At 44.5% G+C, this 23,365-nt stretch overlaps 1 protein-coding gene across 13 annotated transcripts in view; it reads left to right on the forward strand.

Moving 5' to 3' along the window:
• PNPLA7 (patatin like domain 7, lysophospholipase) overlaps window positions 1–23,365 on the forward strand; it is a 443,243-nt gene that overhangs the window by 251,473 nt on the left and 168,405 nt on the right. For all 13 annotated transcript variants that reach the window (XR_012155226.2, XR_012155225.2, XM_073314045.2 and 10 more), the window contains one exon: window positions 19,714–19,863. Coding sequence is in view for 11 of the 13 variants with exons in the window: in XM_073314045.2 (XP_073170146.1) it covers window positions 19,714–19,863 (150 nt within the window). In the remaining 2 variants the exon portion in view is untranslated. The remainder of the gene's footprint in view (window positions 1–19,713; window positions 19,864–23,365) is intronic.

Here is a 23,365-nt window from a genome sequence, read left to right on the forward strand (position 1 = left end):
TGGGTCTTAGAGATCATCAACGTGGAGTGTTCAGTTCAATTCCAGTCCCTTCCTATCAACTCACCCCACTTCCCCATTCCTCTTCAGGGATCTCTCTCATGAGATACTGTTAAATCAAGAATTGTCCTCCAGTCTAAATTTCAGAGTAGTAAAAGAAGTGGCTCTGGATTTCAGAGGGAAGGGCTTTTACTCGTATTGTTTTCTGATCCCAAAGGGAAAAAGGTGCTTGCAACACATTCACCCATGATTATTTCAAGTTCAGAATGGCAACTCTGACCTCTGGGAGCTAGCAATGGAATTATGAAGCTGTTGATGCATATTTTCAGGTATCACATCACCTGGCACACAGAAAATATCTAAGGTCCCAAGTTGGAGAATCTCCCTACCAGTACAGAGTCCTGCTTTTTGGTGTTTTATCAGCAGCAAGGGTATTCACCCAGTGCTTTTTAGTCATTGTGGCTCATCTGAAGAGACTCAGCATTCAGGTATGTCTGTACCTCTGTGATTATCTCATTCACCGAAGGTCACCATAACCGGTGAAAGACTCCATTCACCTAATTGTACTTTTCACCACACTCGGACTCAGGATCTTCAAAGACTGTCATCACTGTTTCTGACTCAGACATAGAGTTAATAAGGGCAGGGCATCAGCAAGGGTTTTTTCCTCCATTAGTATTCTTCTGTTAATTGAATTGTCTCATTAGACTTACCTCCCACTGGATTAGGCAACTCCCATCTTTTTATGTGCTGTGTATATATATCTGCTACTGTATTTTCCGCTCCATGCATCTGATGAAGTGGGTTCTACCCCACGAAAGCTTATGCCCAAATAAATTTGTTAGTCTCTAAGGTGCCCAAGGACTCCTCGTTGTTTATCCAGCACAGGAGAGATTCATGACCATGGTGGTGTAGATCTCATCTGCTAGCTCCAGGCTCACCCACGAATATCTGTAAATGATAGCCTTATGCTTCTGGTTTGCAATGTTGTCATAGCTGTGTTGGTCCCAGGATATGAGCGTACAAGGTAGGTGAGGTAATATATTTTATTGGACCAACTTCTTTTGGTGGCAGGTGCGAGCTGTTGAACTATACAGAGCTCTTCTTCAGGTTTGGGGAAGGAAGCAAAGACCTGACCTGAAGAAGAGCTCTGTGTTGCTTGAACACTTGTAGCTTCTGCCAGCAGAAGTTGGTCCAATAAAAAAGATTCTCACCCATCTTGTCCCTCTCTGACTTCTGGGTCATGTAGCCTCCTGCGCCTATGTCACACAGCATGCAGGGGAAAGGAGTCCAGGATTGCTGGTTGTATTTTAAAGAATCCTTATTGAGGTTGCATGAACAAACCATCATGATGTGTAGAAAGAATAGTAAATATGGCAGTGAATCCTTGCTGATCTTAAACACAAAAAAGAAGCTTACAAGAAGTGGAAGATTAGACAAATGACCAGGGAGGAGTATAATATTGCTCAGACATGTAGGAGTGAAATCAGGAAGGCCAAATCGCAATTGGAGTTGCAACTAGCCAGGGATGTTAAGAGTAACAAGAAGGGTTTCTACAGGTTTGTTAGCAACCAGAAGGTGGTCAGGGAAAGTGTGGGCTCCTTATTGAATGGGGGAGGCAATCTAGTGACAGAGGATGTGGAAAAAGCTGAAGTACTCAGTGGTTTTTTTTTTTTTTGCTTCTGTCTTCACAAACAAGGTCAGCTCCCGGATTATTGCTCTGGGCAGCACAGTATGGGGAGGACGTGACCAGCCCTCTGTGGAGAAAGAAGTGGTTTGGGACTGTCAAGGTTCCTCCCCCACTCTGAACTCTAGGGTACAGATGTGGGGACCTGCATGAAAAACCTCCTAAGCTTATCTTTACCAGCTTAGGTCAAAACTTCCCCAAGGTACAAAATATTACCCCCGTTATCCTTGGACTGGTCGCTACCACCACCAAACTAATACTGGTTACTGGGGAAGAGCTGTTTGGACGCGTCCTTCCCCCCAAAATACTTCCCAAAACCTTGCACCCCACTTCCTGGACAAGGTTTGGTAAAAAGCCTCACCAATTTGCCTAGGTGACTACAGACCCAGACCCTTGGATCTTAAGAACAATGAACAATCCTCCCAACACTTGCACTCCCCCTTTCCTGGGAAATGTTGGATAAAAAGCCTCACCAATTTGCATAGGTGACCACAGACCCAAACCCTTGGATCTGAAAATAATGAAAAAGCATTCAGTGTTTTACAAGAAGACTTTTAATAAAAAATAGAAGTAAATAGAAATAAAGAAATCCCCCCTGTAAAATCAGGATGGTAGATATCTTACAGGGTAATTAGATTCAAAAACATAGAGAACCCCTCTAGGCAAAACCTTAAGTTACAAAAAAGATACACAGACAGAAATAGTTATTCTATTCAGCACAATTCTTTTCTCAGCCATTTAAAGAAATCATAATCTAACACATACCTAGCTAGATTACTTACTAAAAGTTCTAAGACTCCATTCCTGGTCTATCCCTGGCCAAGACGACTACAGACAGACACAGACCCTTTGTTTCTCTCCCTCCTCCCAGCTTTTGAAAGTATCTTGTCTCCTCATTGGTCATTTTGGTCAGGTGCCAGCGAGGTTACCTTTAGCTTCTTAACCCTTTACAGGTGAGAGGAGCTTTCCCCTGGCCAGGAGGGATTTCAAAGGGGTTTACCCTTCCCTTTATATTTATGACACGCCCCCCAAATCTCAGCTAGGGTGAAACACTGGCTGGGATTTCTTCCTGGAGCTCTAGGAAAACAGAGTTAATAAGACACATGCATCTCTAAATATACTACCAAGTACATAAAGACTAACAATATTTTCCACATCTCAAGGACGATTTTAACCAGTTGATTCTGGGAAACTTTCACGGGAGAGTGCATCAGCCACTTTGTTAGAAGCTCCTGAGATGTGTTGGATGTCGAAATCAAAATCTTGGGGAGCTAAACTCCACCGAAGAAGTTTTTTGTTAGTTTCTTTGACGGTGTGAAGCCACTTTAGTGCAGCATGGTCGGTTTGCAGGTGGAAACGCCATCCCCAAACATATGGGCGTAGCTTTTCCAGAGCGTAGACAATGGCATAACATTCTTTTTCAGTGACTGACCAGTTGCTTTCCCTCTCAGACAGTTTTTTGCTGAGAAACACTACAGGGTGGAATTCTTGATCAGGTCCTTTCTGCATTAAAACTGCTCCCACACCACGCTCGGATGCATCTGTGGTTACTAGGAACGGTTTGTCAAAGTCTGGGGCCCTTAGTACAGGGTCAGACATGAGTGTCGCTTGAAGCTTGTTAAAGGCCTTCTGACACTTTCCGGTCCACTGAACAGCATTTGGCTGTTTCTTTTTGGTTAGGTCTGTCAGTGGGGCAGCGAGGTTACCTTTAGCTTCTTAACCCTTTACAGGTGAGAGGAGCTTTCCCCTGGCCAGGAGGGATTTCAAAGGGGTTTACCCTTCCCTTTATATTTATGACAGGGACTATTTAGAAAAGCTGGATGAGCACAAGTCCTTGGGGCCACATTCACTGCATGCGAGGGTGCTAAAGGAGTTGGCGGATGTGATTGCAGAGCCATTGGCCATTTATCTTTGAAAACTCATGGTGATCGGGGGAGGTCCCGGACGACTGGAAGATGGCTAATGTAGTGCCCATCTTTAAAAAAGGGAAGGAGGAGGATCCGGGGAACTACAGGCCAGTCAGCCTCACCTCAGTCCCTGGAAAAATCATGGAGCATGTCCTCAAGGAATCAATTCCGAAGCACTTAGAGGAGAGGAAAGTGATCAGGAACAGTCAGCATGGATTCATCAAGGGCAAGTCATGCCTGACTAACCTAATTGCCTTCTATGACAAGATAACTGGCTCTGTGGATGAGGGGAAAGCAGTGGACGTGTTATTTCTTGACTTCAGCAAAGCTTTTGACACAGTCTCCCACAGTATTCTTGCCAGCAAGTTAAAGAAGTATGGGCTGAAGGAATGCACTGTAAGGTGGATAGAAAGCTGGCTAGATCATCAGGCTCAGTGAGTAGCAATCAATGGCTCCATGTCTAGTTGGCAGCCGGTATCAAGCGGAGTGCCGCAAGGGTCGGTCCTGGAGCCGGTTTTGTTCAATATCTTCATTAATGTTCTGGAGGATGATGTGGATTGCACCCTCAGCAAGGTTGCAGATGACGCTAAACTGGGAGGAGTGGTAGATACTCTGGAGGATAGGGATAGGATACAGAGGGCCCTCAACAAATTAGAGGATTGGGCCAAAAGAAATCTGATGAGGTTCAACAAGGACAAGTGCAGAGTCCTACACTTAGGACAGAAGAATCCCATGCACCACTACAGACTAGGGGCCAAATGACTAGGTAGCAGTTCTGCAGAAAAGGACCTAAGGGTTACAGTGGACGAGAAGCTGGATATGAGTCAGCAGTGTGCCCTTGTTGCCAAGAAGGCTAACAGTATAAGTAGGAGCATTCCCAGCAGATTGAAGGACGTGATCATTCCCCTCTATTCGGCATTGGTGAGGCCTCGTCTGGAGTACTGTGTTCAGTTTTGGGCCCCACACTACAAGAAGAATGTGGGAAAAATTGGAAAGAGTCCAGCGCAGGGCAAAAAAAATTATTAGGGGGCCGGCGCACATGACTTATGAGGAGTGGCTGAGTGAACGGGGATTGTTTGCAGAAGAGAAGAATGAGGGGGAATTTGATAGCTGCTTTCAACTACCTGAAAGGGGATTCCAAAGAGGACGGATCTAGACTGTTCTCAGTGGTAGCAGATGACAGAACAAGGAGTAATGGTCTCAAGTTGCAGTGGGGGAGGTTTAGGTTGGATATTAGGAAAAAAATTTTCACTAGGAGGGTGGTGAAGCACTGGAATGGGTTACCTAGGGAGGTGGTGGAATCTCCTTCCTTAGAGGTTTTTAAGGTCAGGCTTGAGAAAGCCCTGGCTGGGATGATTTAACTGGGAATTGGTCCTGCTTTGAGCAGGGGGTTGGACCAGATGACCTCCTGAGGTCCCTTCCAACCGTGATATTCTATAATTCTATGCCAGACATCACCAAGTTCCTTGCAACAGGTGGTTGAAATCAGTGCATCTACCGTGGTGATCACATGGACATGAGGGTGCAAGTCCCCAAAAAGTACTCTCATCTCCAGTTAGTGGAAGTACCCTCTTTGGGTATACAAAGAAGTACCATTTTCTCTACCATCATCTACCAGTAGGCTGGTGGAGGATGCCTCTGCACTCAGATGGGGAGCTTACCTAGAGTACATTCAAACCCAAGGCCTCTGGATTCCTGAAGAGATTCGTTTTCACATAGATATACTAGAAGTCACAACAATTCCTCTAGTGTGCAAAGCATTTCTACTCCTGCTGTGCAGACTGATAATCCGGGTAATAACAGACAGGGAGGAGCACGATCTTCTCCTCTTTCCAAAAAAACTGTTCATCTCTGGACCTGATACATTCGTTGTCAAATCATGCTAGTAGCTCTGCACCTCTTACAGAAAGGTCTAGTGGCGCAGCTTAGCAGTCAATTCACTGACAACCATGAATAAATTGTCAGGTACTTGATCCTGCAGAGCCTCTTCTGCTGTTTGCTTCAAATTGGAAAAGGAAATGCCAAGCATTCTGCTCAAGAGGAGGAGTTTGAGCCAAGAATCCCTGTTGGATGCTTTTCTCATATCATAGACTCCCGGGGTAATGTATGCTAGTCCACCAATCATGTTACTATCAAGGGTCTAAGGAAACTCAGGCCCCGTCTACACTGGCAAGTTTCTGTGCAGTAAAGCAGCTTTCTGCACTGTAACTCCTGAGGTGTGCACACTGCCAAGCCACTTAGTGCGCAGAAACTGCTTAGTTGTCACACTGTAAAAAAACCACTCCGACAAGCGGCCTAGAGCTTTCTGCGCTGGGGGTACAGCGCCGCTGTGCCAGTGTAGACACCATGGTGATTACAGCGCTGTGATTGGCCTCCGGGAGGTGTCCCACAATGCCTGTTCTCACCTCTCTGGCCATCGGTTTGAACTCTACTGCCCTGCCCTCAGGTGACCAACCGTGAGCCCCACCCCGGACATTCCTTGGGAAATTTGAAAGTCCCCTTCCTGTTTGCTTGGTGATGTGAGCAGTGGTCTCAGCGCATCTTTCCAGGTGACCGTGCTTGCTCCATGCACCAGGCGATTCCCCACTTGGAGCAATGCTGAGCTGCTGGATCTCATCGGCATTTGGGGAGAGGAAGCTGTGCAGTCCCAGCTGTGCTCCAGCCGTAGGAATTAGGATACCTATGGGCAGATTTCTCGATGCATGACAGAAAGGGGCCATGACCAGGACACACTGCAGTGCAGGGTCAAAGTGAAGGAGCTGCGGAACGCCTACCACAAGGCGTGGGAGGCAAACCGCTGCTGCGGTGCTTTTCCCACGAGCTGCCAGTTCTACAAAGAGCTGGACGCAATACTCAGTGGCGGCCCCACCTCCACTGCAAAGGCCCCTGTTGATACTTCGTTGGCTCATGTGCCAGTCGAGAGTGAACCAAGCCAGGAGGAGGAAATCTTGGACGAAGAGGGGGAGGGGGACCCAGAGGCAGAGGATAGCTCGGAGACCAGAGATGCATGCAGACAGGAGCTCTTTCCTACCTGGAGGAGCCTAGCCAGTCACAGCAGTCGGATCTTGGCGAAGCACAAACAGGAGAGGAGACCCCTGGTAAGTGGATCTGATTTGGGGAATTGCTGAAGCGATTTGTTGAGGGAAGGAGGGTTGCAGAAAGCAAGCTTGTCTCCCTCCGCATGCTTATTCTGAGTGGCGGAACAGGCTGTTGAGAGACTCCCTCACTTCATGGGAATCTCCCTCAGAGATCTCCAGGAAACTCTCATGGAGATACTGGGCAATCCACTGCTGCAGGTTCCGCAGCAGAGCTGCTTTGTTTATTGCCCCATTAAGGGTAACTTTCCTGCGCCACTGTGCTGTCATGGGTGGGAGGGGGAGAGGACCATTGCTGCAAAGAGGCGAGCCGCATAGGGGCCAGGACGGAAGCCACAGGCTTGGAGAAGACCCTCTCTTGATTTCCTGCTCACCCTCAGAGAGATCTTCCATAATGATCACATCCTGTGGAAAGTGTGGGGACAGGAATGATTATCAGGCCCCCGCTCCCGACAGTGCTGGCTGTCCCCAAGAGCCACATGCCCAGCATACAGCAGAGTTCAGGAAGAGTGATTTACCCAGCCCCTGCGGCTACTCACCATTTTGGGGGTCTTGTGGCTCATGTGTGCTTGCCTGGGGTCAGCCAGTTAGTGACAGGTGTTTGAGTACTGACTGTGTTTTAAAGCACTGTTACTAACTGTTTAAAGTAGTGTTACAAACAATACTGCTTCTGTAAAATGTTGCATTTAAACTTCACAGAGATGGCCTTGGGAGGCCAGTCTCCCTTATCGGCGACAGAACGGCTGCGCAGAATTAGAAAGTGACCACGAAGAATTAAGGAGGACTTTCTCCGTGAGGTTATGATGCACTCCGCCGCTGAGAAACAGGAATCGCATGAGTGGCTGGATAACAAGAAGAGGGACTGAAAGGAGAACGTGGCACACCAGAAAGAAGTCACAGAGCAGCTCTTAAACATTATGGAGCGCCAAGTAGACATGTTCCAGGCGATACTAGCTCTGCCAACCAAGCACCGCCGCACCCGCCCTTCCCTGCAGCTGCTGTCACAAAACTTTCCCATGCACCCCCCCCCACACCACTAACACACTGTTATCAACCTCCTGGCTCCACTCTACCCGCAGCATTCCACTCCTCCCTCCTCACAGTCCAGCAGTATGGACTCGCACTACCCACTGCACTCAACACCCATCCCTCTGCAGTTTGGCCCTGCTGAAGAACAGCACTCGCTGCATTGTACTCCAAAGGAGAAGGTTGGGTATGATCCCTGGACATACACAAATCTGTAGCTGTCCCAGGACCCCTCCTCCTCTGGTGACCTTCCCTTCCCCCAACCCCCTTCCTACTGCTGTATTTTTGTCATTTGACTCTCTCCTCCATTTGTTTCTTTTAATAAAAGAATTGTGTTGTTGGTTTGAAAGCAATCTTTATTCTATTAAGTGAAAGCAAAAAGAGCACAGCAAAGCAATATTCAATTATGTTAAACCCCCTTATAGCATCATGTGCACCAGTCACCTCCTGGGATTACAAACACTGCAATCCCAAGCATAGCAGCAAATATTAGTGGCTTTCAGCTTCAAATTGCTGCCTCAAGGCATCCCTGATCTTTATGGCCCCGCGCTGTGCCCCTCTAATAGCCCTGGTCTCTGTCTGTTCAAACTCAGCCTCCAGGCACTGAGCCTCTGTGGTCCAGCCCTGAGTATAGCTTTCACCCTTCCCTTCACAAATATTATGGAGCATGCAGCATGCGGCTATAAGCATAGGAATATTGTCATCTGCCATGTCCAGCTTCCCATACAGGCATCGCCAGCGGGCTTTTAAGTGGCTGAGTGCACACTCAACAGTCATTCTGCACTTGCTCAGCCTGTTGTTGAACCTCTCCTCGCGACTGTCAGGTTGCCCCATGTATGGCTTCATAAACCACAGCATTAAGGGGTAGGCGGGGTCTCCCAAGATCACAATGGGCATTTCGACTTCCCATACGGTGATCTTCTGGTCCGGGAAGAAAGACCCTGCTTGCTGTTGATAGTTGTAAAAAGGGTGAAAGGTGAGGCAATATCAATCCAAAGACTGTTGTATTAGGGAATGCTATGATTAGTTTAGATTAGATCCATCCATGAAGGTTAAAGCCTATTACACCAGGGCTCAGGCCACTTTTGTGGCATCTCCCAATTCCAGAAATTTGCAGGGCAGCTATGTGGGGATCAGTCCACACATTCACCCAGCACTGTTTCTTAATTCAAGCCTCAAGACCTGACAGAGCGGTCTTCAAATCATTATTTTAAATTGACCTTGTAATCAGGAAGTGGGTGCAAGGAGTTCTCTCTTTGCTAGAAACCAGAGGAGGAATCCAGGTGGACAATCACTCGAAGAAGAGAGAATGGTTACCTACCCTACAATAACGGTGGTTCTTTGAGATGTGTTAGAATCATAGACTTTAAGGTCAGAAGGTACCATTATGATCGTATAGTTTGTACCATTATGATCGTCTAGTCTGACCTCCTGCACAACGCAGGCCGCAGAATCTCACCCACCCACTCCTGTAACAAACCTCTAACCTATGTCCGAGCAACTGAAGTCCTCAAATCGTGGTTTAAAGACCTTGAGGTGCAGAGAATCCTCCAGGAAGTGAGCCCATGCTGCAGAGGAAGGCGAAAAACCCCGGTCCTTCTCTGTATTGGCAATACCTCCCAGCTTCGTGTCATCCGCAAACTTTATTAGCACACTCCCACATTTTGTGCCAAGGTCAGTAATAAAAAGATTAAATAAGATTGGTCCCAAAACCGATCCCTGAGGAACTCCACTAGTAACCTCCCTCCAGCCTGACAGTTCACCTTTCAGTGTGACCCGTTGTAGTCTCCCCTTTAACCAGTTCTTTATCCACCTTTCAATTTTCATATTGATCCCCATCTTTTCCAAGTTAGCTAATAATTCCCCATGTGGAACCATATCAAATGCCTTACTGAAATCGAGGTAAATTAGATCCACTGTGTTTCCTTTGTCTACAAAATCTGTTACTTTCTCAAAGAAGGAGATCAGGTTGGTTTGACATGATCTACCTTTTGTAAAACCATGTTGTATTTTTTCCCAATTACCAGTGACCTCAATGTCCTCAATTACTTTCTCCTTCAAAAATTTTTCCAAGAGCTTGCATACTATAGATGTCAAACTAACAGGCCTGTAGTTACCCGGATCACTTTTTTTCCCTTTCTTAAAAATAGGAACTATGTTAGCAATTCTCCAGTCATATGATACAACCCCTGAGTTTACAGATTCATTAAAATTTTTTACTAATGGGCTTGCAATTTCATGTGCCAGTTCCTTTAATATTCTTGGGTGAAGATTATCCAGCCCCCCGATTTAGTCCCAATAAGATGTTCAAGTTTGGCTTCTACCTCGGATGTGGTAATATTTACCTCCATATCCTCATTCCCATTTGTTGTCCTACCATTATTCCTAAGCTCCTCATTAGCCTCATTAAAGACTGAGGCAAAGTATTTGTTTAGATATTGGGCCATGACTAGATTATCCTTAACCTCCACTCCATCCTCAGTGTTTAGCGGTCCCACTTTTTTTTGTTTTCTTCTTACTTATGTGGCTATAGAACCTTTTACTATTGGTTTTAATTCCCTTTGCAAGGTCCAACTCTACATGGCTTTTGGCCTTTCTCACTTTATTCCTACATGTGTTGTCCACCTTGATTCCGCAATCCACCCTCCTTCCCTGCTACTACATCTGGATTCCCTCCTATACCATCCTTCCTATACCTTCCCTCTTATACCATCTGGATTCTGTGTTGCTGATGGAACTGAGAAAAAGTTGGACCTGCTCTGCATTTTATTCTCTCAGTTGGGGGACACTAGAAAATCTGGGGTATAAGTGCAACCCCAGTGGACCTTGCTGGCCAAAAGAATCTGAGCTGACTGGCATGGGGTGTATGCACAGCAGAAGTGGAATCTACATTGACAGTAAATTTCAAAGAACTTCTGACACTTGGGGATTCACCCAGACCAGTTGTGTCACCACCTGCACTGTAACCCCTGGCTGCTTCTGTGCTGTGCAGCTCTGGCTCAATGTAGCCTGCTCACAGTACAGTGGCTTCTCCCTGGCTGCCACTAGCCTGGTTACTTCTTGCAGGTGACACCAACAGCTTGTCCAATCCCAAGTCTCCCTAAAACCATCTCTCCTGCAGTGTCCAGTCCCTCTCACTGGACCCTTACAGAAGTAAAGTTCGCTGCCTCCAAGGAGAGAGAGCACACACCAGTCTGGTTGCCTGGCTGAGGATTTTACCCTTTGGTTTAATACACAGCACTGAGATGGTTTTGTGATAAAAGAAGACTAAATTTATTAACAAAGAGCAGATGTTTAAGTGATAATAAGTAAGACTGGAAGAGAGTTATGGATATAAATAAAACAAAACAAAACACACTTTCTAGTGACTAAAACTTAATTTCAGCAAGTTACAATCTTTGTCTAAGCAAGTTTCTCACCTACTGTCAGTTTCGAGCTACTCTTTCCTCCTGGGTCAAGAGGAGCCACATGATGGGTGACAAAATGGCTTTTTGCTTCTGCTTATGTCTTCCAAAAGTTTACTGACCCTGTTTCAAGAGGCAGGAAGGCTTCATGGGGATGCAACCTCTGTTCCCCATCAAGATTCTTAAGTGGTCATGTTCCCCCATTTGCTTGCCTGATGGCTTTGTTTGCCTTACATGTAAATGCCCTTTTCATTGTCTTTGGTCTCACCTTGTGTAATTTACACTGGAAACACAGTCAAACTGGCGAAACAGCATTTCTTTTTCGAAGACTGGCTGGGCTTAGGCACTATTTGCCAAACACATTTTAGGAACATGTTGGCAACACACCTCTATATTTCTTTATACACTGCCCGTACATACACCACACAATATTAATGACCAGTGTGTTACCAGTTTGCATATGGCACATTACAGATTATGACAACAGTGAGTTAGAGGCAATGTGTGTGTCAGGCCTGATGAGAGTTTGGTTTGGTGTGCTATCTGCCAGTGTATAAGTAAAGATAATAAAATGGCTAAACCCTGTTTTCATTGCAGATGCAGAAATACTTCAGACAAAAAAACATAATTTCCTCTGACACATTCTTTTAAAATAAAGATAAGCTAGAGTCTTGATGGAGGCAAACTTCAGTCTGTTGAATGCAAGTGTTATTAAAATGACGAGAGAGTCTAACTGATAAAAGGAATGAATCAGGTACTAAAAGTAAACTTCCCCCAGGAGGACTTGAAAGGAGATGAAATGAATCAGAACGGCAGTGTACCTGTCATTCTCTTCCTTGATGCTGTGAAAGCTAAAGAACTTTTTTGTTATAAAGAAGAGGTAGCAAGAAAAAATGACCAATGTACAAGAGAGAAATAAGATAAACTAATTGAGAAATCTGTTTATCGTCTCTGAAGCATATTATCTTGCCTCCTATACATAAACTTTTATCTGGTAGAGTGCTGACGTTCTGCATGTGCAGAGTGAGCAAGATGAAAGATTATTGGGAGGTTTTTATTGTTTTACTTTGTGCACAACACAACAAAAAGACTGATTTTAAAAATATGGGCTTTAAAATGTAAATTTTACTAACCGCTGGTCAATTACTTTTAATCACTGTCAGTGCCTGTGTTGGAATGTGTGTGTTCCACAAAATATACAATATAAAAAAGATCAGGAAGGGGAAAATGTCTGTTAGACGTCAGAGAGATTAAGGGAAAGTTACTCTGTTCTGCATATATAAGGGGTTTGGGCTAATTATAGTCCTCTCCTCCAGGACTGACTTATCATAGAATCATAGAATATTAGGGTTGGAAGAGACCTCAGGAGGTCATTTAGTCCAATCCCCTGCTCAAAGCACGACCAACACGAACTAAATCATCCCAGCCAGGGCTTTGTCAAGCTGGGCCTTAAAAACCTCTAAGGATGGAAGTTCCACCACCTCCCTAGGTAACCCATTGCAGTGCTTCACCACCCTCCTAGTGAAATAGTGTTTCCTAATATCCAACTTAGATCTCCCACATTGCAATTTACAACCATTGCTTCTTGTTCTTTCTTCTGCCATCACTGAGAACAGCCGAGCTCCATCCTCTTTGGACCACCCTTCAGGTAGTTGAAGGCTGCTGTCTAATCCCCCCTCACTCTTTTCTTCTGCAGACTAAATAACCCCAGTTCCCTCAGCCTCTCCTCGTAAGTCATGTGCCCCAGCCCCCTGATCATTTTCGTTGCCCTCCACTGGACTCTCTCCAATTTGTCCACCTCATTTCTGTAGTGGGAGGCCCAAAACTGGACGCAATACTCCAGATGTGGCCTTACCAGTGCCAAATAGAGGGGAATAATTATTTCCCTCGTATGAAACTGGATTCTAACAAGATCATTGCTATTTTGAAGGAATTGATGTGCATTTGTATCAGTAATTCACTCAGTTCTGGGTCCACATAGGTACCTATTCTGGGTGAAGGGGATTCTTAAAGGAATATGAAAGTAGTTTGGACCTAAAAACTTCACCTGCTGTTAAATTCAGAATTTAGTGAGGAAAGCTTCCATAGAGAGCGTGCCAGCATCTGAGCTGCGTGTAAGTTGTAACTACTGGCAATACACTGGTTGTAGTCCTTGGAAAGAAAGCATCTTCACCTACTCTTGGTCCTTAGTCTATTGTCTCTCTCACCAACAGAAGTTGGTTTAATAAAAGATACTATCTCACTCCCTTGTCTCTATATTGAAATGTGCCTGACAAGCATGGACATCTGAGACAGTACATATTATATGGATTTCCTGGGGAATCCATGGGGAGTGGGTAATGCCAGAACTCTGGTTATGCAAAAAGTCCAGCCTTTTGAAACTACACACTGAGGAGAGGTGTAGCTGCTGATTACCTGTTCCTGAGCAAGAGTCCAAGCTGTATAAAGAAATGACTGATTTCTCCACCGTTCGTTCTGGTTCCTGATATAAAGACTGATATGAAATTGTAACCACAGGGAAAACCCATTTGTGGAGTTTGAAGGACTGTCAGGTATCAGAGCCCTACATTGGACCTGGGGGTAATCTCATTTCAGGTTTTCTAGTATGTGTGTAGGTTTTTACTGTTTTTACATGTTTTCTCTGTAATGCTTTTACCTTAAGAATGAAGGTGCTTGCTTAGAAGAAATTGTGTGGTGACTTGTAACTGCTGGCAATACACTGATCATAGTCCTTGGAAAGAAAGAACTATGCAATACCTTACAGAAGTCTAAGTATGTTACATCAACACTATTAGTTTCATCAATCAGACTTATACTCTCATTTTAAAAAGATACTGAGTTAGTTTGATAGGATCTGTTTTTCATAAACCCATAAGTTTGTGCTGAGCCAACCAGACGAAATAAAAGGAGCATAGGGAACAGGTGTTAAGTATTTTCTTAACTGCGTAAGTTGAAGGCAGTGAACATTTTGAACTTTGAACTCTCACGACTTTCAAATTCATCAGAAACAAAAAGAAAAATGTCTAATTGTGTTGTGTATGTATTTGGAAAGGGTGTTTAGACTGTTGCCTAAACAATAAATGAAATGTATATATGGTCAAATGAAAAATTGAATGCAGTGAATTATCTCTTATTTAGTATCTACTGTGTGTGATGTTTATATATTGATGATAATTTTCCAGCCTATTTTACATTAGCTGTTCCTTCAGAATATTCCATAACCAGGGTCTAGGGACCTGAGAAATGGGATAGAGATCATTAGACATAATTGATGCTTTTGACAAAGAAATAGCTCATTGCCATGCTGGCTTGTGCTATCTAAGCAACAGAAAAATTGGGGCTCTAAAGTTAGGGCCAGCGGTAAGAGGCAATAAGCAGGGCAATTGCCCAGGGCCCCATCCCATAGGAGGCTCTGCGAAGCTACCTTATAGGTGGCGGGGCTCGGCCTCTGGCTCCCACCCCAGGTGGTGGGGCTCGGGGAGGGAGCGCTACCTCCACCCCCTGACTCACTTCAGTGAGCCACCCAGCCTGTGGGTCAGTGTCAACGCCTCTGCACCCAGTGCTGGCCCCACCCCCTGAGACTATTGCACTCACCTCCCCACCCTGAAAATTTGAGAGGGGAGGAGTAGGTATTGGGGGAGCACAACCAAAATTATAACTCAAAGGGGGGACTCCGCTCACAACATTTGAAAATTGCTGTACTAAAATCTAAAAAAAAAAAATTTCTGTATTGCAGAACAAATTTGTCTGGCATATTTTTTGCAAACTCATTTGCTTACTGAATTGCAGCTTCATCATGTTTCTTTGATTTGTTACATCTGCACTTTGAAAGAATGAATTGCTCGCGTTTGATTGGTGTTGGATTGAAGAGAGATAGTGGAGTAAAATTAGATGATCACTGAGGCAAGTCTGGGATTTGGGGTGTTTGAAAAAAGTACTTTATTTTCCATTAAAATTACATTAGGTTTAAGTTAAACAAAACCGCTAATAAGTTACATAAAATTACGGCGGGAAAAAGTAGAGCCAGAGATGAAATGCTCATATCCCAGTGGTGCTCAAAAAAGATGTGCTTCTGAGGAAAAGGCCAAACGCTTGGGAAAATATCCTAAATTAGCTACATTCTTCACACCATAAGAGGCAGAAAGTGGGGAATGTTTGACTTCTGTCACTCTGTCCACTGAGAAGTCACCTTTGAATTTTGAGGAGCAAGCTGAAACTGGGGATAACGTTCAGGCCAAACCTGAGGACACTGATCTGTGAGGTGAGGACACTGAGGTCATTCTGACATTGTTGGATGCTTTACAAAGAAGAACTATTAGATTAACCTTAAAAATGGTGACATGATTCTCTGATTCTGGCTTCTGTTTTAAATGTCTGCAGATAAAGTATTTTGTTTTTGTTGTACTCTTTTTGGAAAATGCAAATCATTCCTTTTTGAAGGACGGCTTCAATGCGTGGAAGCACATTCATTCTTGTCTCAAAGAGCATGAATGCTCATCAGCACATTTATGCAGTATGGAGGCATGGCAGAATCTGAAAGCAGGATCATTGGCGATAAAACTGTTCACAGTGTCAATATGGAGTTAATTGCAATGGAAAGGAATTATTGAGGAACTGTTGTAATGAAAGTCATTTGCATAGTTGTTCAGCAGAGTGGAATCTGGATTTTCGTGGAACTACAGAAGAACAACATGATCCAAGCAATGGAAATTTCCTTGGTCAGGTTGAACAAGTGGAGTGCTCCAGGGGTCGGTCCTGGGGCCGGTTTTGTTCAATATCTTCATAAATGATCTGGAGGATGGTGTGGATTGCACTCTCAGCAAATTTGCAGATGATACTAAACTGGGAGGAGTGGTAGATACGCTGGAGGGCAGGGATAGGATACAGAGGGACCTAGACAAATTGGAGGATTGGGCCAAAAGAAATCTGATGAGGTTCAATAAGGATAAGTGCAGGGTTCTGCACTTAGGACGGAAGAACCCAATGCACAGCTACAGACCAGGGACCAAATGGCTAGGCAGCAGTTCTGTGGAAAATGACCTAGGGTGACAGTGGACGAGAAGCTGGATATGAGTCAGCAGTGTGCCCTTGTTGCCAAGAAGGCCAATGGCATTTTGGGATGTATAAGTAGGGGCATAGCGAGCATATCGAGGGACGTGATCGTTCCCTTCTCTTCGACATTGGTGAGGCCTCATCTGGAGTACTGTGTCCAGTTTTGGGCCCCACACTACAAGAAAGATGTGGATAAATTGGAGAGAGTCCAGCGGAGGGCAACAAAAATGATTAGGGGACTGGAATACATGAGTTATGAGGAGAGGCTGAGGGAACTGGGATTGTTTAGTCTGCAGAAGAGAAGAATGAGGGGGGATTTGATAGCTGCTTTCAACTACCTGAGAGGTGGTTCCAGAGAGGATGGTTCTAGACTATTCTCAGTGGTAGAAGAGGACAGGACAAGGAGTAATGGTCTCAAGTTGCAGTGGGGGAGGTTTAGGTTGGATATTAGGAAAAACTTTTTCACTAGGAGGGTGGTGAAACACTGGAATGCGTTACCTAGGGAGGTGGTAGAATCTCCTTCCTTAGAAGTTTTTAAGGTCAGGCTTGACAAAGCCCTGGCTGGGATGATTTAATTGGGGATGGGTCCTGCTTTGAGCAGGGGGTTGGACTAGATGACCTCCTGAGGTCCCTTCCAACCCTGATATTCTATGATTCTATGAACTGTTGGCAAAATTTGACCCTGTAATGAATGAACACCAGTGAATTGAGAAAAGAGAAATTGCCAGTCATTACCTCAGCAAAGATATTAAAAATGAATTGATTGCTAGAATGGGAAAGTACATCCTTCATGTCATTGCTGAAAGAGTTAATCATACAGAATGTTTGGTGTGATAATGGACAGAACTGCTGACAGCAGCCACCCTGAGAAACTGTCAGTTACACTCCACATTGTTAATTGTGAACTATCTGTTGGGGCTTCAGCTACAGAACATTTTACTGGATTCCTTGCTGTTGAGGCCACTGCTGGAGAGATGCTATATGACACTTTTTTTGTCCACTTTGAGAACTTGAAAATTAGTGTTTATGACTGCAGAGGACAAAGCTATGACAATGGAAGCAATATGAAGGACAAAAGACAAGATGTCCAAAAAATAATATAGAACATTAACAAAAAAGCGTTGTCCGTGCCCTATGGCAGTTACAGTATGAATTTGGTCATCTTGGATGCTGCTAAATATCTGTGCTGTATGTGACATTTTTGGGGGTGTTACAATGTGTTTTTCTTGTTTTCAGTTCTTCTACTCAGCGCTGGTCCATAGTTAAAAGCACATTACCCAGCTTACAGTCAAACAGCTGTCAGACGCTCACTGGGAGTCTCATATTGACCATTTTAAGGTGCTTCGATATCACCTAACTGAAGTGCAGTGTGCTCTTGAAGCACTCGTTGATCATGCAGTTCAGAAAAGAGATCGTATGACAGCCTCAGAGACAAGAAGCCTTCCGTGAGAGATCTCTTCAGGGCACTTCATAATCTTCATTGTTGTATGGCATGATGTTTTGTTTCAAATCAGTCACGTAAGCAAACTCCTTCAGAGCCCCACTGTAGGGACACCACTAGCCATCACCTTCAGTCCGCAAAGTTGCAAGCATTTGGCTCAAGAAATGGGTGACATTGATGCTGATGACTTGAATCTCCAGAGATTCCCAGCTGTAAATGCTTTGTCAGCTGGGGTGTCTAATTTGCCTCTGGAGATGTTAAACAACATCTACGCTAAAAAGTTGTTGGATCTGTACCCAAACCTAAGCATTGCATTGTGTCTCCTTTTGTCTGTACCCATAACCATGGCCTCAGGAGAGAGAAGCTTCTCGCGTTTAAAGTTACTGAAGAACTATTCACAAGATCGTCTGAATGGTCTGTCTGAGACTTCAGTTGAACACGAAATTTGTTGCAAGTTGGACATCTCTAAAATAATTGAAGAATTTGCCTCCTCAAAGGCAAGGAGGGTCCACTTCTAAGTGATTTAGATGAGTTTGTCAATGTGTTCTGATTTGGTTATTTTCTTGCATAAAAGTGCTTTTTATACTGTATTATTATGATTATTATGAATGACAGTAGTAGCAGTAATCATAGTATTATGCTCCTGGGGGAATTCTGCACCACTGCAGTTCTCAGCACACCCTGAAGTAAGGAAGTGGCACACAGAAAACTCCATGCAACCCCAGGACCCAGCATCAGGCTGTTGCTCCCTCTGGATACCTGGGCTCTGGAGGGTAGGAGTGCAGGTGTCTGGCCTGTGGGGGCGCGCCGCAGCTGGAATCTTGGGGTGCGGGTATCTGGGCTGTGGGGGCACCCCTCAGCTGGGATCTTGGTGGTGGTGTGGGTATCTGGGTTGGGGGGGCGCCCTATGGCTGGGCTGTGGAGGTTGGGGAAGGGAGCAGAGAAACAGGTACTGGGTTGTCGTAGGAGTTCCTTTAACTCTCTGCTCCTGGGGGAATTTGTGTGTGTGTCTGTATTGTTACAGACATATTTGCTGACAGGTATTTTGAAATAAATTACCAAAATAATTGAAACCAGTGTGATTATATGGTGTTATTTTGACAAATAAAATATGCAGAATTTTGCAGAATTTTAAAATATCAGGTGCAGAATTTTTAATTTTTTTGTCGCAGAATTCCCCCAGGAGTAGTAGTAATATGACTGTCACAATATTCATAAAACCAAAACATTGCAGAAATCCAATGTGCAAGCAGGTAAGGAAGGCAGGATGGGGTCCCACTCCTTAGTTTCTGTCCTGGGACCCAGCGAGTCTAACGCCAACCTGTGTAAAATAGGAATCTTCACGTTTAATACCAGAAAATAAGGTACTGCAGGGTTCTGGTAAGATGTGCTTGTTCACTCACAATGCAGAAATCAAGAAAGCTGCTTAATAGGAACCTGCAGTTATTAGTGTGAAAAGTATGAGAGCACTTTCCTATTGTGGAAATGGTCCCTTCCTTATCACATTCCCTCAGTGGTCTGCAATTCCCCACCACAAATGCAAAAAGAAAGGACAGTGGAGATTTCAAACCCTAATATGGACCATATCTGAAATGACCTCCTGGATATTTGCTTATTTCCCTGATTCGGAAGACTATACAAAGTGTGTGTTGATTCCTAGAATCCTTTGACCCATGGAAATAGGTTGTTACTTTTTGTTAACTAAATGAGTTCTTTCCCAGACCAAGAGGATGCCTGCCGTCTAAATTCATTATGCCAGGGCTGAGCTCTGATAGGGTGAGAAGCATCTTTTGTCTTTCAGGGGAGCCTGGATTAGGTGAAAATGCATCCTACTTCACGTAGTCTCAGAATCTGAATTCTGACATTGCCTGAATTTTACCCAAAGCCTGCCCCTTCAGCAATTGAAAATAAGAGTCTGCATGCACCCTGTCTAGAATGGAATAGTCTGTAATATTTCCTTTGGCATAAATAGAGGATATTGTGCATCTCACAGATTAAACAATTCAATAATTATTTCCCTATAGTCTGACAATTGAAAAGGAGACCTGGTACCAAAAGGGAATGCAGCTTTCTGGTTGGCTAATTACATACTTTTTTTTGGCAGGTCATCCTCTTGGATTGCATACCACTGGCAGCAAGTGGGATGCTGGAAACGCTGCCAGCAACCTCTCCACCGTAGCAATCATGCCAGTGTCTGAAGAGGTACCACTTACCGCCTTTACTTTGGAGCTCAAACATGCTGTCAGTGCTATTGGTAAGAGCTTGTCTGTATGTTACTGCAAATCGTAACGTTCTAGCAAAGCATCAGTCAGGCTGTCTGTCATTGTGTATGACAGGCTGCTGCTTGGCTTGGAAGGGAAATTTTACAACAGGGGCACAGAATGAGGCATTTTATTCGGTAAAACAAAATCATGTCTGTTGTCATGAAAGTCTTTTCCCAGGATTTAAAAAACTAATTATTGCTTCTTTTAATTAACCCTTTCTCTCCTGCTTTTAATGTAATTGGAGAAACTCCATGGTACAGTGCAAGCCCTGTTATTCCTGAGAGGCATCAGAACTCAGCCAGTAATATGCATTAGTTACTGCAGTCATGGGTGTGTTCCAGGAGCTGCTGTTCCAAACAAGATTGTCCTTTGAAATGCACAGTGATGTGAATATGTAACACCAAATTCTTGTTTAGAGTTCTCAAAAGTTGTGGAAGTGCCCTTGAGCCTCATTTGTTTTCTTCACTCTGGTTCCTAGTCCTGTGTATGGTGGGCTTGTGCCTTCTCAGTGCTGGATGGGTTCGTTTTCATTTGTCTGGAGAAATTTAACGAGGAAAAATGGGCATGTTGGTCGCATGTCTCCCCATTGGAGCCAACTGGCACTGCAGTTACCAACCAGCTGTTGAGTGTTTTGGGAGTTACTGGTAGCTTTCCTGCAACTCATGCCGATCTACAGGTTATTTCCACAGAGTAAAATGTAATGCGCGGAAAACATAAGGGTTATGTGCCATTCCCTGCTTACTCCGTCCTTCTTTTTACTGGGCCCATGATTGTACATGTTAGAGCTGCTGACCCCATGTCATTTTATTCAAAGGAAAGAGAAGGGGATAGACAGTGGAGATAGAGCAACTTATGTGAAAGACGAGTGCTTTGCTGCTCAAGGGACATTACTGTCATGCCTATGGAGTTGTTGCCCTGTAACATTTTAAGACTTATTTTCAGATCTCTTCCATCGACACCAGTTTTTCTTTCAGGAAAAACACATATCAACCTGTTGCTTGTGAGATTCCCGTAAACAAGAAGGTACACATGTACACTCATCTACATAGTGCATTAACCACAACTACCATGCACTAGGGGTCTGACACAATGCCTGTTGGCATCATTGGAGGATATCAGTGGGTATCGGACATGCTCTGTGAGCGAGAGGGCATGTGTGCACCTGTTTTACTGGCATTTTATAAGAAACACTGGAAAAAATTCTAGTTTTATGTTCCCTTGTGGCATGAATGTTCAGTTTGAAACAGATACCCAGAAAGAACCCTGCAGGCCATGTCTTAGAGAGAAGGACCCCTATTGTAGTTAGTTCTTTAGACATAATACCTTCAACAGTGTCCCTTTGATCTAATTTATTTAGTGTAAGAAGTGGTCATCACGATGCATATACACAGAAAGGACTTAGGTATGGACTTGAAACTTCAGGGAAAACATCCTGTTTTGTGCCTTCAGTAATAATAATCCTGTCATGAGATAATACACCACTCTACATAATTACCAAATGGAATGACATGGTTACCTGTCTGTCTCCCTTAAAAAACAAATCCAATTTAGTTGAACAGCAAATGGTTCATCAAGAGCAGCTATCCCGTTTCACACTTCAGGTGTTTTTGAATCCAAAGTACTAGCTGGTCATGACAGTGTCTGGATTTCTGAAACACAAGGTGGGTGAAGTAATATATTTTATTGGACCAACTTCTGTTGGTGAGAGAGACAAGCTTTCGAGCCACACCGGCCAGATCTATCCTACTTTGGTAAAACTTGCATCGCTCAGGAGTCTGAATAAGCCACCTGTGAGCAACGTTCATTACACCGACCTAAGTGCCGTTGCGGGCAGTGTTATATCAGCGGGAGAGCTTCTCCTGCTGCATATCTACCACTGTTGTGGAGGTGGATTTATTATTCTGATGGAAGAGTTCTCTCCCATCGGCATAGAACATCTTCACTGGACACGCTACAGCAATGCAGCTGCACTGATGAAGTGCCTGTAGTGTAGACTAGCCCACAGAGCTCTTCTTCAGGTTTGGGAAAGGTACTCCCAGCATCTCAGCAAAATCCAAGATGGAACAGATTGTTTAGCATAAGTAGTTAGCACATATTGTAAGGAACCATTCAAGGTAGATTGGCCCATTTACAAACACCTCTGAAGTCATAAGACAAAAGGGGGAGGTAGTGGTTTACAGATTGTTGAAATAAGCCATACGGACCCTGGACTTCAGAAAAGCAGACTTTGACTCCCTCAGGGAATTGATGGGCAAGATCTCCTGGGAGAATAACATGAGGGGGAAAGGAGTCCAGGAGACCTGGCTGTATTGTAAAGAATCCTATTATGGTTACAGGGACAAACCATCCCGATGTGTAGAAAGAATAGTAAATATGGCAGGCGACCAGCTTAGCTTAACAATGAAATCCTTGCTGATCTTAAATACAAAAAAGAAGCTTACAAGAAGTGGAAGATTGGACAAACGACCAGGGATGAGTATAAACATATTGCTCGGGCATGCAGGAGTGAAATCAGGAAGGCCAAATCACACCTGGAGTTGCAGCTAGCAAGAGATGTTAAGAGTAACAAGAAGGGTTTCTTCAGGTATGTTAGCAACAAGAAGAAAGTCAAGGAAAGTGTGGGCCCCTTACTGAATGAGGGAGGCAACCTAGTGACAGAGGATGTGGAAAAAGCTAATGTACTCAATGCTTTTTTTGCCTCTGTCTTCATGAACAAGGTCAGCTCCCAGACTCCTGCACTGGGCAGCACAGCATGGGAAGGAGGTGACCAGCCCTCTGTGGAGAAAGAAATGGTTAGGGACTATTTAGAAAAGCTGGATGAGCACCAGTCCATGGGGCCGGATGCGTTGCATCGGAGAGTGCTAAAGGAGTTGGCGGATGTGATTGCAGAGCCATTGGCCATTATCTTTGAAAACTCATGGTGATCGGGGGAAGTCCCGGACGACTGGAGAATCATAGAATCATAGAATATCAGGGTTGGAAGGGACCCCAGAAGGTCATCTAGTCCAACCCCCTGCTCGAAGCAGGACCAATTCCCAGTTAAATCATCCCAGCCAGGGCTTTGTCAAGCCTGACCTTAAAAACCTCTAAGGAAGGAGATTCTACCACCTCCCTAGGTAACGCATTCCAGTGTTTCACCACCCTCCTAGTGAAAAAGTTTTTCCTAATATCCAAACTAAACCTCCCCCACTGCAACTTGAGACCATTACTCCTTGTTCTGTCATCTGCTACCATTGAGAACAGTCTAGAGCCATCCTCTTTGGAACCCCCTTTCAGGTAGTTGAAAGCAGCTATCGAATCCCCCCTCATTCTTCTCTTTTGCAGACTAAACAATCCCAGCTCCCTCAGCCTCTCCTCATAAGTCATGTGTTCTAGACCCCTAATCATTTTTGTTGCCCTTCGCTGGACTCTCTCCAATTTCTCCACATCCTTCTTGTAGTGTGGGGCCCAAAACTGGACACAGTACTCCAGATGAGGCCTCACCAATGTCGA

The sequence above is a fragment of the Lepidochelys kempii genome, chromosome 16 (assembly GCF_965140285.1).
Source record: "Lepidochelys kempii isolate rLepKem1 chromosome 16, rLepKem1.hap1, whole genome shotgun sequence".
Lineage (NCBI taxonomy): Eukaryota > Metazoa > Chordata > Testudines > Cheloniidae > Lepidochelys > Lepidochelys kempii.